Source organism: Toxorhynchites rutilus, chromosome 1 (genome assembly GCF_029784135.1).
Source record: "Toxorhynchites rutilus septentrionalis strain SRP chromosome 1, ASM2978413v1, whole genome shotgun sequence".
Taxonomy (NCBI): domain Eukaryota; kingdom Metazoa; phylum Arthropoda; class Insecta; order Diptera; family Culicidae; genus Toxorhynchites; species Toxorhynchites rutilus.
The window spans coordinates 42,896,413-42,912,540 of record NC_073744.1 but is presented as its reverse complement, the minus strand read 5'-3'; the positions used below and the strand labels follow the sequence as shown (position 1 = coordinate 42,912,540).

At 37.9% G+C, this 16,128-nt stretch overlaps 2 protein-coding genes across 2 annotated transcripts in view; one reads left to right on the top strand and one right to left on the bottom strand.

Annotated features, from left to right (window-relative positions):
- LOC129762780 (L-dopachrome tautomerase yellow-f) overlaps positions 1-495 on the bottom strand; it is a 403,523-nt gene extending 403,028 nt beyond the window's left edge. The window contains exon 1 of the mRNA XM_055761316.1: positions 492-495. The gene's annotated coding sequence lies outside the window, so the exon portion shown is untranslated. The remainder of the gene's footprint in view (positions 1-491) is intronic.
- A 4,475-nt stretch (positions 496-4,970) lies between these two features.
- Positions 4,971-8,315, top strand: LOC129762776 (TRAF3-interacting protein 1). Its single transcript, XM_055761308.1, has 5 exons — positions 4,971-5,612; positions 5,718-5,835; positions 6,496-7,793; positions 7,855-8,057; positions 8,114-8,315. Exons 1-5 carry the CDS (start codon positions 5,481-5,483, stop codon positions 8,262-8,264), a joined length of 1,902 nt encoding a protein of 633 aa, XP_055617283.1. The 5' UTR covers positions 4,971-5,480; the 3' UTR covers positions 8,265-8,315.
- The last annotated feature ends 7,813 nt before the right edge of the window (positions 8,316-16,128 follow it).

The window sequence follows — 16,128 nt, the reverse complement described above, 5'->3', positions numbered from 1 at the left end:
TTTCTGCATTTTCGTCAACCAAGTGCTAGACAACAGGGAGCCGAGCCACGCGAGATGTGAAGGTTGCCAAATGTTATAAAATTTCGGAAGATTATTTTCCCATAAGAGAAACATGTGTTCTTCGTATCATGTATTATTTGAGCTGTACAATTTTTCATATTAATTATAAAATCGGGTGTCATATTTTAAACAGTTAGTATTTTCCTGTTATTTTGGTATCCAAAACAAATTTAAATGCAGAGAAAGCAAAAAGAAATAGAAAACGTAGATTTGATAACAGGAGTATGATATGTTGAAATATATGAATTGAATGAAAATTAACTTCTCCGTATCGAATTAATGTTCAATGTGAATGGAAAACTTTGTTTTCTTCATATGGTAAATTATCTCTTACAAAAATGGTATCTGAAGATAATTTTATATTATAATAAATTTTAATGAGAATATCGGAAAGTGTATAGAAAATGGGTTAAGTTATAGTAAGAAAGACGTGCTTCAAGTAAATAAACAACGCCAGGTAAAAATTCATTCAATTTTCATTCAGATTTTGACAAATTTAAAACTGCCTTCGGGCCGGCTAATCTGATGTGGTAAGAGTAGTAAGCCTTGTTAAAAACTAATTTTGTTTCCAGGTGTCAACATTGTATAGTTGTCATCGCGGATACACTTCATTTCGTTTCCACCGTGAAGTGTATACGGAAATAAGGCCTTATAATTCAACTCCGACATCGTTCAAAAACTAACAGTACTGTACAATGTTTCCCTCTCTTCGGGAACTGAACACAGGACGTAACAGAAACGAAAATATACAAAGAATCCATAATAGAAATTTTCGCTAAATTGAAATATGAATGCAACTATTAGTCAATTTTGAAAATATTTGGCAACACTGTGAATATGTTGGAAATCCCATTTCAGTATATTTATCTTTGTCAACTGTTTTCCTCATCAACCAATCAGGAGTCGAGTTGCAAGTGGTCCGAGTTTGACAGAAAAAGTGGTCCGGAATCGGCCCCCTATGGTCATGTCTCGTCTCAGGTTTGGCCGCGCTCGTCGATGAATCAGTCGAATCGTCTAGTTTGTTCGATGTGTTTGTTCACCTTGTTGATTGAAAACATCGGTATTCTTCTGCTCCGCCTTTATCTTCAAAAATTGTTTTACGGCTAAACTCGTATTGCATAAGCAATGTATGTTTTTAACTGCAACAATCAAATTCAGTTCAGTAATTGCTAGATTTTACAGATTTTCAAATGGGCGTCTTCCAAACAACACAACCAAATGTAAACATTGAACTCATATCCAGGGATGCTAAATGACTGTTTTGAATCGAGAATGAGTAATTCAAAACAACTACTTTATTGGAAATACACACACACACATATATATATATATATATATATATATATATATATATATATATATAGATTTAAAACTTTTCTTGATAAATCGTTGATTAGGTGAACAAACATTGCCCCCAATGAACCCTAAATAACAAAACGTCTGAGTGATGAAGCTTGAGGAAAAATATCAATGAAACCAAAAGATATATGAAACTTATTCCTTTTTGTTATGTTTTTTTTTTAATATTTTGTCACTGAGAAAAGAGTTTCGATCGATTGATCAATTATAAAACTGTTTGTTGTTTTTCTCAAAACAAAAACATGTCTTCTCATCTGACATCACTGATCATACCGAGAAAAACTGACTGAAGTCTCTCCAGTCTACTAAATGAAACATTTCAATGAAACTCGTGTACTGGAATTGGATATTTTGCTCGTCTCGACAGTGATTAAAACCGAGACGAGACGAGACGAATTGCTCGTCTCGTTTTCTGGAATAGGGCCCTATGAATGAAAATTCATCTTAACGTATCGAAGATTTATTTTATGACATATTGAACGAAAACTGTCTGCATCGACAAGTGGTTGTGGTTAATCTCAAGTTCTACTGAACCGATTCATGTTTAATTTATATGAATACAAGCTGCCGGCATCTCTCTATCGCATGAACCTCTAAAGAATGATTTTTTTAAATTTTAGAATTTTTAAAAAAATCGAGAAACGTAATAAAAAGCGTTTCAAATCGCATTTTGTCAAAAAATATTGTTTTGACTTTTCCGAGGTTCATGCGATAGTGGCATCTTTACTGATTCAGAATATGTTCATTTTTTTTTGTTTCAGATAACCAGAAAGGCTGGAATCAGGTACGCCATGGCACAACTTTTTTTTGAACCCCCTCACTTCATCAGCTCTTAACTATTCTTGTTATGAATGTTATTTCTCTCTCTCTTCAATTTTTGTTTTATTGTTTAAAGATAGATGAACAAATAATGATATAATGGATGGTGAAAATATTTTTTTGTTGCAACTATCGAGCGTGTTGGTTCCATCAAAGTTAGATGGTAGTAATAAGTTATATTTTCTTACCATTTCGTTTCTCTCGGTATTTTCATAGCCGTCACTATCATGTCCTGACACTAAGAACTTCAAATTACGAAAAACAAAATCCTCACCAAGAAACTTGTTCGGAATGTTATTCGTCTTCTGGAAAGCTATAAATATTTATGTGTGCTCACGAAGATTGAATGCATTTCACCTCCAGAATATCGCTTAAGTATGCTTTTTGTCCGTGATTGAATCCAGAGAAGGTGTGGTTTACTATCGCAATTTGGAAGGTAAACTAGAGGCGAATGAACTCTCGGAGCTTGAAACTTTAAGCGACTGAGCAATAATACATTGAAAATTATATAATTTTCGCGATGCGGAACATTTTCCGTTTTTAAATTTTATGCATCCAATATTGGATTCGAAAATATTCTACTGAATAATCTTCAGAAGCTTTCCTGCTTATTGCACTTGATTGAAAAATCACAGAACTAAATGAATTTGGTCGCAGTATTATATGAATAGAAAACATTAAAATAAACTATTTCGCTTAAATGTAATTTTCAATTCCAAGGGGATCTGGAAGATTATTTTGCAACAACGATGACATCTTCCCGGATTCTTCTCGATGCAGGATAATCACCAAACGAAAAGAGTTCCGCGCGTGTATGTGTGTGTGGCGGTTGCTCCGATGCCTCAAGCGGAACAAATTTTCGATGCTGGTACTTTCTTGGTCGCCTTTTCAGTGGCATCACTCTCCTCCTGATGGATTCCCTTCTGGCCAAAGGTGCACAAACAGGCTCTTGGTGACACCGTTCATCAGCGCTTTCATGATGTACGAAGTTAGCTTCACCACAACAGCGACAACATGCTGTTCAATTATAACGGAGCTTTCTTATATACCGATAGGTGATTACAATAGCCTGTTTTGAAAGCAATTTTAAGGCTATTGAAACAAGTTTTTGGATCAAAAAGTAACAAGTATATAACGCGTAGATTTTTTATCTTTCGAATGAAGTGTTTATCATACCATTTCATTCACTTGTTTAGGAGCTATTAACGCTCAAAATCTCGGTCTCCGACGTAACGCTTTGTTTTTGAAACTTTGAATTTACACCCCGGTATAGAAATGAAACACGCAGTCCTACGTCAAAAGAAAAGCTTTCGCTTATAATCAGATAAGAGTGTATAGATCACGTTGGCCATGCTTCACTGTCAATTTTTCGTAAATTTGGAAAAATGTTGTTGAACGAAAAAGAGCGTCGTGAATTAATCCTGTGCACTCATTTCGAGAATCCGGAGTTGTCACATCGGGACATCGGTAAGATGCTGGGAATCGTCCAATCCACGGTCAGCAGAGTACTAAAACGATACTTCGAGAACCTAACCATCGACCGGAAGGTGAAGAACGGCAAAAATGGATGCTCCGTCAGTGAAAAAGATCACAAGCGCGTAGTTAAGCAGTTTAGACGTGATCCGAGAAGTTCGGTCCGGGATGTCGCCAATAAGCTGAATTTGTCAAGTTCATTCGTCCAGCGGACCAAGCAGCGGGAGGGCCTGCGTACATACAAGGTTCAGAAGGCTCCTAACCGCGACGAAAGGCAAAGCATGGTGGGGAAGACGCGAGCCCGGAAGCTGTACACCGAAATGCTGACGAAGCCGCATTCCTGGTAATGGACGACGAAACCTACGTCAAAGCGGACTTTCGTCAGCTGTCGGGCCTGTTGTTCTTCTCCGCAGAGGACAAATTCAGCGTTTCGGAGGAGATTCGAAAGCAGAAACTATCCAAGTTTGCCAAAAAGTACATGGTGTGGCAAGCGATCTGCTCTTGCGGAAAGCGGAGCGCCCCCTTCGTGATGACCGGCACGGTAAACGGGCAGGTTTACCTTAAGGAGTGCCTACAGAAGCGCTTACTACCACTATTGAAGCAGCACGAGGGCCCGACCATCTTCTGGCCGGATCTCGCTTCGTGCCACTATTCAAAGGACGTGTTGGAGTGGTACGAAGCCAACGGGGTCACCTTCGTGCCAAAGGAAATGAACCCGCCCAACGTGCCGGAGCTTCGCCCAATAGAGAAATATTGGGCGATTGTGAAGCAGGCCCCCCGAAGAACCCAAAAGTTGTTAAATCGGAGGCGGACTTCAAGAGAAAATGGATTTCTGTTCAAAAAAATCTACAACCTGACGTTGTACAGAACCTTATGGACGGGGTAAAGAGGAAGGTGCGAGCATACGGGCTTGGGCTCGAAGTATGAATAAAAAGAAAATGCCAAAAGTTGTTTAATAGTTTTTATTTTACTGTCTAAAATTTTCAAAAGGATCGGTCTACTGGGCGAATTTCTACAGCGTTTTTTCCGTGATGCAATTTGATGTGACACACCCTTTAGTAAGAAAATGTTTGCTTTGTCTAGTCTCACGTCGCGTCGTCTTAGAGGATTCTTATTAGGGAATAGCCTATGTTGGCTATGTTATGCTAACTGAGCAATATTAACACGTTGGGTTTCGCATTGCTCTTTCCATTTCCGCTTTCCATTCAGTCCGAATCAAGAGCGCTTGTAGACAATATCAGTGTCGGTCCCACTTCTCAAAGCTATTCATTGTATAGAAAATAGTCAGAAATTCAACTAGAAAGTAGTACATTTTGTAACACACCCGAAATCAAACCGTATTTTTTATTGTTTGTGCCAGTGATCAACGTTCCCCTAACAAAAAGCTCAGTGACGCAGGACTCAACGTGTTAAGCTGTAACATCGATGGCCAATTCTACTCTGAATGCCGTCATTTTCAAAATTCGGAATGATTGACACTCAGTGTGCGTTCATTAGGCATGCGCCGATATTTCGCCAACATTTTGTGGATTCACGTGTTGAGGTGGATGGCGCCTAGGCAACCGAGGTTTCACAACAAGGATACACTTTCCTGTCTTGCTGGCCTCGATTCGTGAAAATTCAGACAGTCATTGACGCGACAACTTCAATGTTCAATGCTGGGTGAATCGTCTTCATGGTGAATAGAACACATAATGGTTCAAGCGGCGAAAGGATGATTTGTTGTGGCGTTAAGTACTAAAGTAGAGGTGATAAGTTTTATTTCGAAAATGACTGACCCAGATTCGGCCGTGATAAAGAAGACTCAGAGTTCGCTGGGGAAATACGTCAAGAAACCAGCTCTAACGGAGAAATTGTTGAAGAAACCACCCTTTCGGTTCCTCCACGATGTGATTAATGTGGTAAGTGCCTGGAAAATGGGGATAGCCCCATTGAGTCAGCCACATTAACGCTAGTTATGGCATTTTGGATTCGATACAGTGTGTATTGTAATTTCCGTATTGTAGGTCATCAAGGACACAGGCTTTCTCAAGGGATTGTATACGCCGGAGGAGCTCGTGTCGGATAACATCAAGGATCGAGAGGCGAAAATCGCTTATCTTCAAAAGCTGATTGACGTTACCAGTGAGTTGTTTGTTTGTCGTGTAATCGTTTTATTTATTTATTAAAACTAACTGTTGGGTGGCACCGTCACGTTGACATAGTAATCACAACAAACACGTGGGTCATTTGTTGGGTATGATGCATGTAATGATTTACTGTAATGGAGATCATAATTATAGTTTAAATCGAATCATTTTAATTTTTTGCTGCACTGTGCGATTTGTGTTGGTTTCAAATGTGCAGATTCGACTTTCAAGCATACATTATATTCTCAAACGACTTGATATGTAGATTATAGTTCTTGATCATAAGTTTCCATGATTCAAGAATGCATTTTGATGATAAGATCATAAGTATTCAAAATTACCTACCTATGTAAATTTTTGCCATCTAAATATTTAATTCTAGTTACATACAGGCCAAAAAGTTTTTTTTGACTATTTCGAAGCATCTAAAACACAACGGTATACAGCAAATGGAAAAGATTGCTGATAGTTCTTTTAATGGGTGGTTTCTTGCAATCGATTCGGTCCCAACGGTCGAAACGATGTGCCTAGGCAAATGTTCAGCAAGACGATGAATAAATAATTACTTGCACATAAACACTGACCACGTCACAAACTGGGGCGATATAACGTGTCGCATTCTAATTAAATTCTTCCTCCTTTCTTTACCCGCTAGAGATTGTGACAGGAAAGGAGCTGAAAGTTCGACCCTCCAAGGTTGTTGCCGGGCTTGAGCCAGAGAAGACGAATGAACTGCTACAGGCGATCGGTCATGCGTTGGATAAAAAACTTGACAGCTCTAGTGCAGTGAGTATAATTAATGAAAAAGCAAGTGATGGTGCTGAAAAAAAGGACGACAATGCGAGTGAGCTGAAAAAGAAGGAGGAAAAGAAGAATGAAGCGAAAAATAAAGATAAAAAGAAAGAGAAGACGAAGGAGAAAACAAAGGAGAAGGATAGAGATAAGGAGAAGGACAAAATAAAACGAAATGCTGGAGCAGAGGAAGCGAAAAAAATTGAATCAAGCTCTAAAAATGAAAAACAAGAGAAGCAAGCTAAGGTGAGCGAAAAAGAGAAAGAAAAAACAAACAATGCGAATAAGACTGAAAAACTCAAAACAAGCGATAAAAAGAAATTGGAAAAAACAAAACCGAAGGACAAAGAAAAACATGCTAAGCGAAACGACGCGATTAAAGAAGAGCCCACAGATGTTACCGTCAAACCACATATCAACGGCACTGTCCAATCAAGCTTGGATACTGATAGCAAAGAAAGTGATAATCTCGATGTTAATGGTAAACCCTCCGCCGAAGAGGAATTGATTGTTACGATTGAAGAGGATGCTGAGGTTCGACGCATCGAACGCAGTTCCAGTCGAAAATCGTCTCTGAAGAAGCAGGGTAGTCTGACTACGAGTGAAAATAACGCCTTGGCAGACCTGAATCAATTCAATGGATTGGAGATTCAAGGTCTGAGCAGACAAAATAGTGGTATAATGGTAGAGCCGTTAGTGAGACACGATTCGGATCCAGTAGAACCCATTGCATCGGAACGAATTTCCGCCAAACCGCCCATAAACAGGCAACAGTCAGTAGATAGCGTTATGCGACCCAGGACCAGTTTGCGACCGCCCAGTGTACGGCCGCCATCGGCCAGACCTGGAGCTCCCCGAAGGAAGGACAAAAATGTTGAAATTGTTCTGCAACCGAACGAGACGACCAAACTTGGAGAAATAAACGTTAAGATGGAAGTTTTCAACAACGACCTGCTCGATGACGATGGAGAGAATTTAATTGTTATCGAGGATCCATCTCAACCCGAAGAAGTGTACAGCGAGTCAGGCACGAAACTAGGCGATGTTCAGGAGGGGCAAGAGCAGGGTCATTTAGTTCAGCAGATTCTTGAAACACAGAAGGAATTTTCTAACATCCCTGGAGGGGACGTTAATGCTGAAGTTGCGAAGAAATCTGATATTGTTTGTATTCCACAAGACCAGACGAAGTGCGACGTTTAACAACTCATTCTGAATATTCTAGGAATGGACCAGTAATCAGCGGCAGTCATCGGCAAGGCAAATGGAAGCGATGAGGGAATCGATCCAAAAGCTGACTCGCTCAGTAAATCCCCTCGGGAAATTGATGGATTTTCTACAGGAGGATATTGATTCAATGGAACGCGAACTGGGCAGTTGGCAACAGTTATATGGTAATGGGATGGTAGATTTGAACAAGGAACGAAGGTAGCTTTGGCACATGATAGTCTCATGAGATAATCACGGAAGTTTTCATTTTCCAGCATGAACGAAAACGCAATCGAACCATTGAAGCATCAGCTTGCACAGATCGAAACCAACATCAAAGAGTACAGTGAGATGATCGATATCACGAGAGCTAGTATTCTACAGAATGAGCAAAAAATAGAGCGTCTTTACATGACGGAAATCTGAATGAAATTGTTCACCCGAGTTTTGTTTTTTTACTATTTTAGAGATTTTATATTAAAGGAATGTATGATATACAAATAATCAAAAACTGGAAGTTGTTTTGATTTAGGAAATTACTAGAGAATTAGACTGGTAAAGTTTAAAGATGCTAAATTGGTGGAGGAATTCGATGAAACCTTGGAATTTACTCAATGAGCGATTGCAAATCGATTCTAGGTCATGAATATTAGCTTGAGCTTGGGTAGAGTGTACACTTCGTACTTACTCACCGTGATTAACCTGAATCAGCGAAATTGCACAAAGAACACACTGAATGACGCTTGGGAGTAGCAAACCATTCTCATTGTGCAAGTATCGGTGATCCGAGCTTTAAATAGTAAATAACGACGCCGGCCACGTCCTTACAGTCACCAGGGGAAGGGAAGGAATGTTAGTATGATGGTCGCGGCCAGAAGGATCGCTTCTGTAGCGTGGCTCCCTTGCGATTATCATGAGAGGGATAGTTGTTAGTGGGGAGAGATAAGAGTCAGGATTCACTGAGGTCTGTTATGTAATTAAGTAAACGCGAACTATCGACCACTCTCTAAACGAAAATCTGAAAAGCTCATGTTTCCTGCAAAGGAAAACTTGTGAAATTCATCGGACCACGCATAAATTCCATTATTTATCGCAAGTATTTTTGTTCGAAATCCAACCGCGTCGGCGAAGAGTTAGCTGTGGGAAACCGTAGAAGGTAACTGAGAGAACTCTTTTAAAATCTGCCGGGCAGGTGATACATTCTGTTTATCAACGCGCGTAGTCTTTAGTTTTTATTCAACCCTAAACACGGTCAGTAGTGACGGGTGACCAGGTGACAGTCGGGACAGTTGTCTTACGTGTCACCCCAATCAAATCTTTGTTTGAAGTATTTGTTTCGCTTTTTCAATGAAAAATCTAATTCGAAGCCATAAATCTCAATATCTTCATTTTCTGTTCGCAGACCTGAAGAGAAGGCTCGCTGGCAAGAGATTTAAGACCGACGATGAAGTGATCACCGAAACTGAGGCCTATTTTGGAAAAAACCGAAAGAGTACTATAAAATGGTATCGAAAAGTTGCGAGATCGCTATAATCGCTGTATCGCCCTCGAAGGCAATTATGTTGAATAATAAAATTGAATTCTGCCAAAAATAGTTTCACTGTTATAAACTTTTCAGCCGAACTGTTATATATTCGCTGCAGTTAATTTTTTTCCGCCAATTCACGACTTCATCGAATTCAGAAGGGCCGTGTCATCGACGTCAAAGTCGCCATTTTTGGACTTTGAATACCATTTCCGGGCTGTAGACCTTCTCCATACACGTCGCAAATGTTCCGGGCTGCTTTGGCAGCTTTTTGACCTCGACTTTAATAGTCGTAATAATTAAATAACTCCAAATTATAATTAACATAGTTTGGTAGAGCAGCAAGAGTTCTATCGTATGAATACTTCCCCTTTGTCAAACAGCAAACAAATCGTTGTAAGATAAAAGAAATATAAAAACGCTATGAACTTATTCCCCAACCCAATCTATCTATATGAATAAAAATGGAAGGCCAAATGTGTTGATAAGCGGAAAACCCGAAGAAATGGTTCGATTTAGGCGGTTTTTATTTCGTTGTATTCATCCTTGCTCATAGATCAGTTTTGTGGTGAGAAAAAGTTTTGAAATTTCTGGAGTGCTTCGGGAGAAAGTTCGAAAAAAATAATTCTAACATTATCCACATTGACATTGTTGTTAGACCAATTGGATTTCACGTTTGCGGAATTAAGCTTAAGCGGAATCGTGTTCCGCTAGTGTGAAGCGAAAATGATTCTCAGGTGGAAAATAAAAAATATGGATGAAAATATACTTTTCTGTATCAAACATGTATTCCATGTAACGGAGAAACATGTTATTTGCAAACGAATCGAATCTTGAGCGAAAATTGTGTCTGAAAATAAATTTATATTATAACGCCGAATTTTGGTAGAAGTAATAAGAAATTCATAGTAAATGGAAATTGTAAAGATCAATCAATGGAGAGTACTGCGATTGAACCCACGAAGTAAGAAAACGTAAATGTTCGAAAGAATCCTGGATGGGGTGGATGGGTTTATATCTATGATATAACCGCAAGGTTGACGTGAGACTACCGGGCATTTGTATTGTATTTATTAAATTATCGATTGAATGAAACAATTTTCGAATTCAATTGAATTCAACATATTTGCTTTGAAAGTAAAAAGTTTCAACAATTGCCATGTAAGATCAATTTCATATGAAATTATTGCATCTCTCATGTTTATGTAGTTCTCGAATCGCGAAAGTTCATTCACCTCTAGTTTCTGAAAATATGATTTTCCCAGGCTTCTCAGTTTAGAAGTACGTTTTAGGTGAACGTATTTCGGTCTGCACAAAGACAAGCGAGTACAAAAGTACTCACAGCTTGCATATATTTGTAGGACGGATTCCCTTAAGCATCTTTGTTTTGTAATCCATCTTGCCGCTTTCACCCGGCACATTGATTTTGAAGTCCGTTTTAGGGAAACACATTTTGGCCTGAACAAAAATATCCCCTACTTGCATGTATTTGCAAAGCGGATTCTCACAGGTACATTGATTTTAAAGTCTATTTTAGGGGAATTGTAGATTGGGCCAATCAAAACTTGGCAGTTAGAGCGTTTCGATAACGCTTGACATTTTACAGTTAATCAATTGTTTATCTAATGAAAAATAACATTTTATTAATTGTCATTAATTGCGTAGAAATATTTCCTATCATTTGATGCAAACATCTTGCCGATCTATTAGGAATGTTCGAGTTATAACCATTCGGAATCTTTCATTTTCTTCCTGCATGTTCTGTGTTAAGGTTTTCATTTCACCCCCATATACAGGTCGGACTCGATTATATACAAACTCGATTATATGTGATTCGATTATATACAATTTTGGATACAGTTTGGAAAAAAATATATTTTTTTTATATTTCAAATATGGCTTATTTCAAGAAGAAATGTAACCTTTTAACCTTAAGGTGAAGTTTAAGTGACTATTACATGGACAGTGGGGTAAAAATCGTGATTTTTGAAGATTTTGCTTGAATTTTCACCAGAAATTGTTTATATCGATATTGCAGCCAAATTAAGAAAGATAGAAGTTGGACGTCAAAGAACAAATTGTAGAGCGGTTGAAGAGCTTCAATTTAATTGATAGAAATAATCTAGTTTAATATAAATTTTTAAGATAAAATTAATCATAACACATTAAAAAATTTTAACTTTTAAGTTTTTACTTCCAAAATGTTATTAAAATCCACTTATTCAGTTGTTCCACTACTATATCCTGTACTAAATTGTCTCATCTTTCAAATGAAGGCATCAGAATTGTTTTCCGTAGCGTACTTTTTTACGTAGAGCCAGTTTGAGGCAACATAGCCCGCAACAACAAAAAAGTTCTATTACTCTGTCATTGTTGAAATTCGCACATATGCGTAGGAGGATTTTTTTCATCAAATATGATCGTCTATCACCTTCTGAGAGAATCTGGATAATTTTTTTTTTCATGTGAGAAAGGTGTTTTCTGACTTTAAGGGGATGAATTAAAAGTCAAATTCATGTTCTATTTTCAAAAACCGAAAAATACATGCAAAAAAAAAATATAGGAGGTTGTGTCTAAGACACGACCGCATTGTTGACGTAGAACTACGCTGTACTTTCATTCAAGTCGCTTGTTTATAACTGCGAATATTATTTTATAATGCTACGAAATTTTAGAAAAATAACCAATCTACCAGTTTGGTCGCTCTGAAATATTTTGTTTTCTTGTAGAATCATTTGACGATTATTGTTTGATGATTCATTCTTGTCTTCTCAGAACAATACATGCTCGAGATAAACACAGTTATCATTCTTAGTGGAGAAAGTTTTGCTACTGGCAAGGAAACCAAATCACATACGACATTCCAGAACGACATTTATTTTCCTGGTGACTAAATAAACTAAATAAACTCTTCCTGTTATTCTCAACAAGCTCGAAAAGAGTAGCACTGCTTCATTATGATCAAGATTAGCGCAAATGCAATCCTAGTTGAAGGGAGTTTTGCAATTGGCACGCGAACCCAAATAAATTTATAACTTATTATAACTTATTGAATAACTTGGTATTCCCAAATAATTTTTTGATGCACAACCTTAACACCTGCTTTACCATAGCGTCAATTCAATGCATTGATACAATATCAAAGGCACCAACGAAGCCTTTATGATGACGGAAAACAAACAATGTCAACTGCTTGGAAAAAGGCTGAATATTTGTCTCAGCAGATATTCATTACTAATACCCTAGCGCAAATATTTCCCTCCCGCTATCTCCCCTCCTTCTCATCATGTTCGGATCAACATGTTCACCCGCAACAGCGCAATACGTTAAAACGCACGCACGTACACACACAAAAATATCCATATATCGATGGCTTGAAGCAATTACATATGCACACACTTATCTCCGTATTGCGTTCTTCTCAACAGAAGCCCTTTTTGTTAATATTGCCGGTCTAGATCAGCTTAGCTGTCATCCTTCGTGGAGAGAGTTCTGCTACCGTCATGCGAAACCAAATCACAGACAAAATTCCAGAACATTTATTTTCCTGGTGAGCTGACGATAGCCTAGCTTGATGATTTCCCACACAATTGTGTAGCTCAGAACCCTAATGCAATGGCGTCAGTTTGATGCAATTATTGCAATGCAAGAGGCATCAGCGAGTCAGTAATTTGGTCGCGTCCACAGCTCAATCCGAAACTAAGACACGTGAGACTTTAAACTTCTTTAGTTCATTCGTCTCTAACCTTCAAAAAGGCCCTTGGAAAACTTTACTTTTTCCTCGTATTACTCCTCCACTCCTCACCATCCAGCTCGCCCAGCAATGATGTTGTTCAATCGGTGTCCTCACGAAGAATGAAAGTTTGCCAGCGAGATCCATTGTTTATACTCTAGGCAAATATTCCCCTTCGTTCTTTTTCGTTTCCTTTGTTCGTTGCTCGTCCATAAGTTGCTCGTTATTGACAGCTCTGTTCGGGATAGCACACAAATGGACAGAACAAATGTATGGGAAAATGGAAACGCTTATAATTTTCATGAATTTTAACCATTTACACACCATGGGATTGTAATGTATAGCATATCAAACAAATCTTAGGGCATTTCCGATTCATTTGATATGTAAATCGCCAAAATCCGTTCGCGGCAAAAATAGTGATTAACGTTAACTTAATTTCATAAAAACGTGACCTGTTTCCTGATTTGACACCCTTAATGAAAGACGTAGTTCTACGTCAAAAAAACAAATGAAAAAAAATTTTTGACTCGATTATATACAGGATTCGATTATATACAGTGAAAATAAATCAAAAACTATATATAATCGAGTCCGCACTTTAGTCCTTAGTAAGACGTAGTCCGTAGACGTAGACGTTAAAAATAATTTTGGGCGGGACGTGTCAGTCAATATATATATGAACGAACGCAGAGCAGCATACTAACATATTATAGGCTACCTCACTAAATCACCATATCACCACCAGAAGTCGACACTGTACATACGACATCACAAATCTTGATATGTCAAATTCCTAATGTGATGTAATATGTCCTCAACTACGATCTAATATGATTTACTGTAGACCGATTTTCCACAGCATGTCCCAGCAAACATTAAATCGTATGAATAGCCACAATTAGAGGCGTTACACATACATCGAAGACACATTTGGGTGATATATGATGCATAACTGGCATATACACGCAAAAGTGGAGGCGATATACGTATATGCCATATTTCATACGCATACAAAGCCGTATATAACGATATACGATGCTTTTTACACTGATATGCGATTTGACTCGACAATGATATATAAACTGAAGAGAGTGTGCGTATATAATACTGCATATCGCGATACTAGGATGATCGTTATGCCGATATACGAGTCAATCAGTCATATAGGAAATCGTGTTTTGGTATTTTATACGATTTCGGATATACATGATGCATCCTTTGATTGATATTTTATACGATTGTTATTTGGTATAATGATTTCGTATAGATCGATTTTACGATAGTGTATATCATAAAACCGATGTTTGTTACACCGAATTAAGACTTAATCTGTAGTGATAAATAAAATAGTGGTTTTCGCATTTTATACGATTTTAAATGTACACAATGTGTCCTTTTATCGACATTGGATATGATTTTGATTCAATCTCACTTTATATATGACTTCTAATATGCCAAGTTAAGCGATTTAATGTTTGCTGTGGTATGTAAAATGAATGTCAGATTCAATGGACATCCCTACCAGAGGTTAGTTTACTTTACTCGATAGCATACGTAAACTTGAGTGTGTCATATCTAAAGACTGTGGTGGGAAAAGAGCATTGAATATTTTTATTGTTGCCATAAGGCAATACGGAGGTAAGAGTTTTGATAAAATTGTAACACGTGCATTTTCACCGGGTGAATGTAGCCGATATTCGGCTTTCGAATCATGGTGCTGCTTGACATATATGTTTTTCAATTTCAGTCTTGTAGACTAAATCTATAATCAGCACGGTAGAAAATTACTAGATTGGTTGCATTTTTCAAAAAGTTCGTTACATTTACTAATTATTTCTTTCAGTGTAGCTTTTTTTAGATAATATTTTTTTAAGCACATCATTGACGTTCCCATCGATGTTTCTTGACGTTTGAAAAGTCATCCCAGTTAGCGAGCGGAGTTCGTTAACTAGGCTGTGCTTTCCGCCCAGTTAGCGAACAACCGCTGCAAAACCAAAATAGAAGCTAAACTAGGAATCTTGAAATGTGTTGGAACATGTTTTTCCTTCATTATATTTGACAGTGAAGAGTTGAGATTTTTGTCAAACGTGAATAAAGGATCTCGTGCGTTTTTATGCTTTATTCTTATCGCATCGTGTATTTTCTTTGTGCAATCAAGCAAACTATTTCCCAAAAGTGTTTCCGCTGTGAACTTTACAAGTTCAAGCGTCCATTCGCACGGCATTCTCAGTGAAACGGTGCACCATCCGACCAGAGCCTCTGGAGCTCTGGCTTTTCGAACTAACAATGTACATTCTACTAATGTTTACATTACCAAAGAATTGGTAGATTTTTTTAATAACCCATTTTCAGGGTGCATGTATTGAACTACGTTAAACCTCCTTATTTGAGTTCAACGTAGTTTGACATAAACTACAGGTGAGATTTTTTTGTATGTTCAGAACCACAGACAAATTGGTGAATTTTGTTGATATAAACTCATTTTTCTGTATGTTTTTTCACAAAATTGAACTCGGAGACAAAGTGAACTCAAATTTTGTTTAGTATTTGGTGGTGGTTGGTGGTGCTGATTCCGCGCGAGCCCGGTTATATAATCAAACCGCTATGTTGAACTTGCCCTCCTCGGAAATTTGGCAAATAAACAAAAACTAAAGTGAGGCAGGTTCATAATACGCGTTTCACTAGTATAGTTCATCAGTTATCCTCGCTCTCAACGCTTGTCAATTCATTTTCTGTTGACGGCGAATGCCAAAGTAGTCCTAATCGAAGCGAAGCTACTGAGAGGAGAGTCAATCTTCATTTTTCACCTTCAAAGATTTCGAGCCCTGCATCCGATCTTTCGTTGCGTTAAGTACAAAGATTGAGAATGAATAAAGTTAGTTTTTGAAACAAATCAACTAGACTCATTATTATATATCTTTTGTGAATGGAACAGCTTACAAACATGACGTAGTTCTGATGTGTCGCTGTAGTCGCATTTCTTCGTCGAATGGGATTTCTTTCGTACTATCAGCAAAAACTGAAGGGTT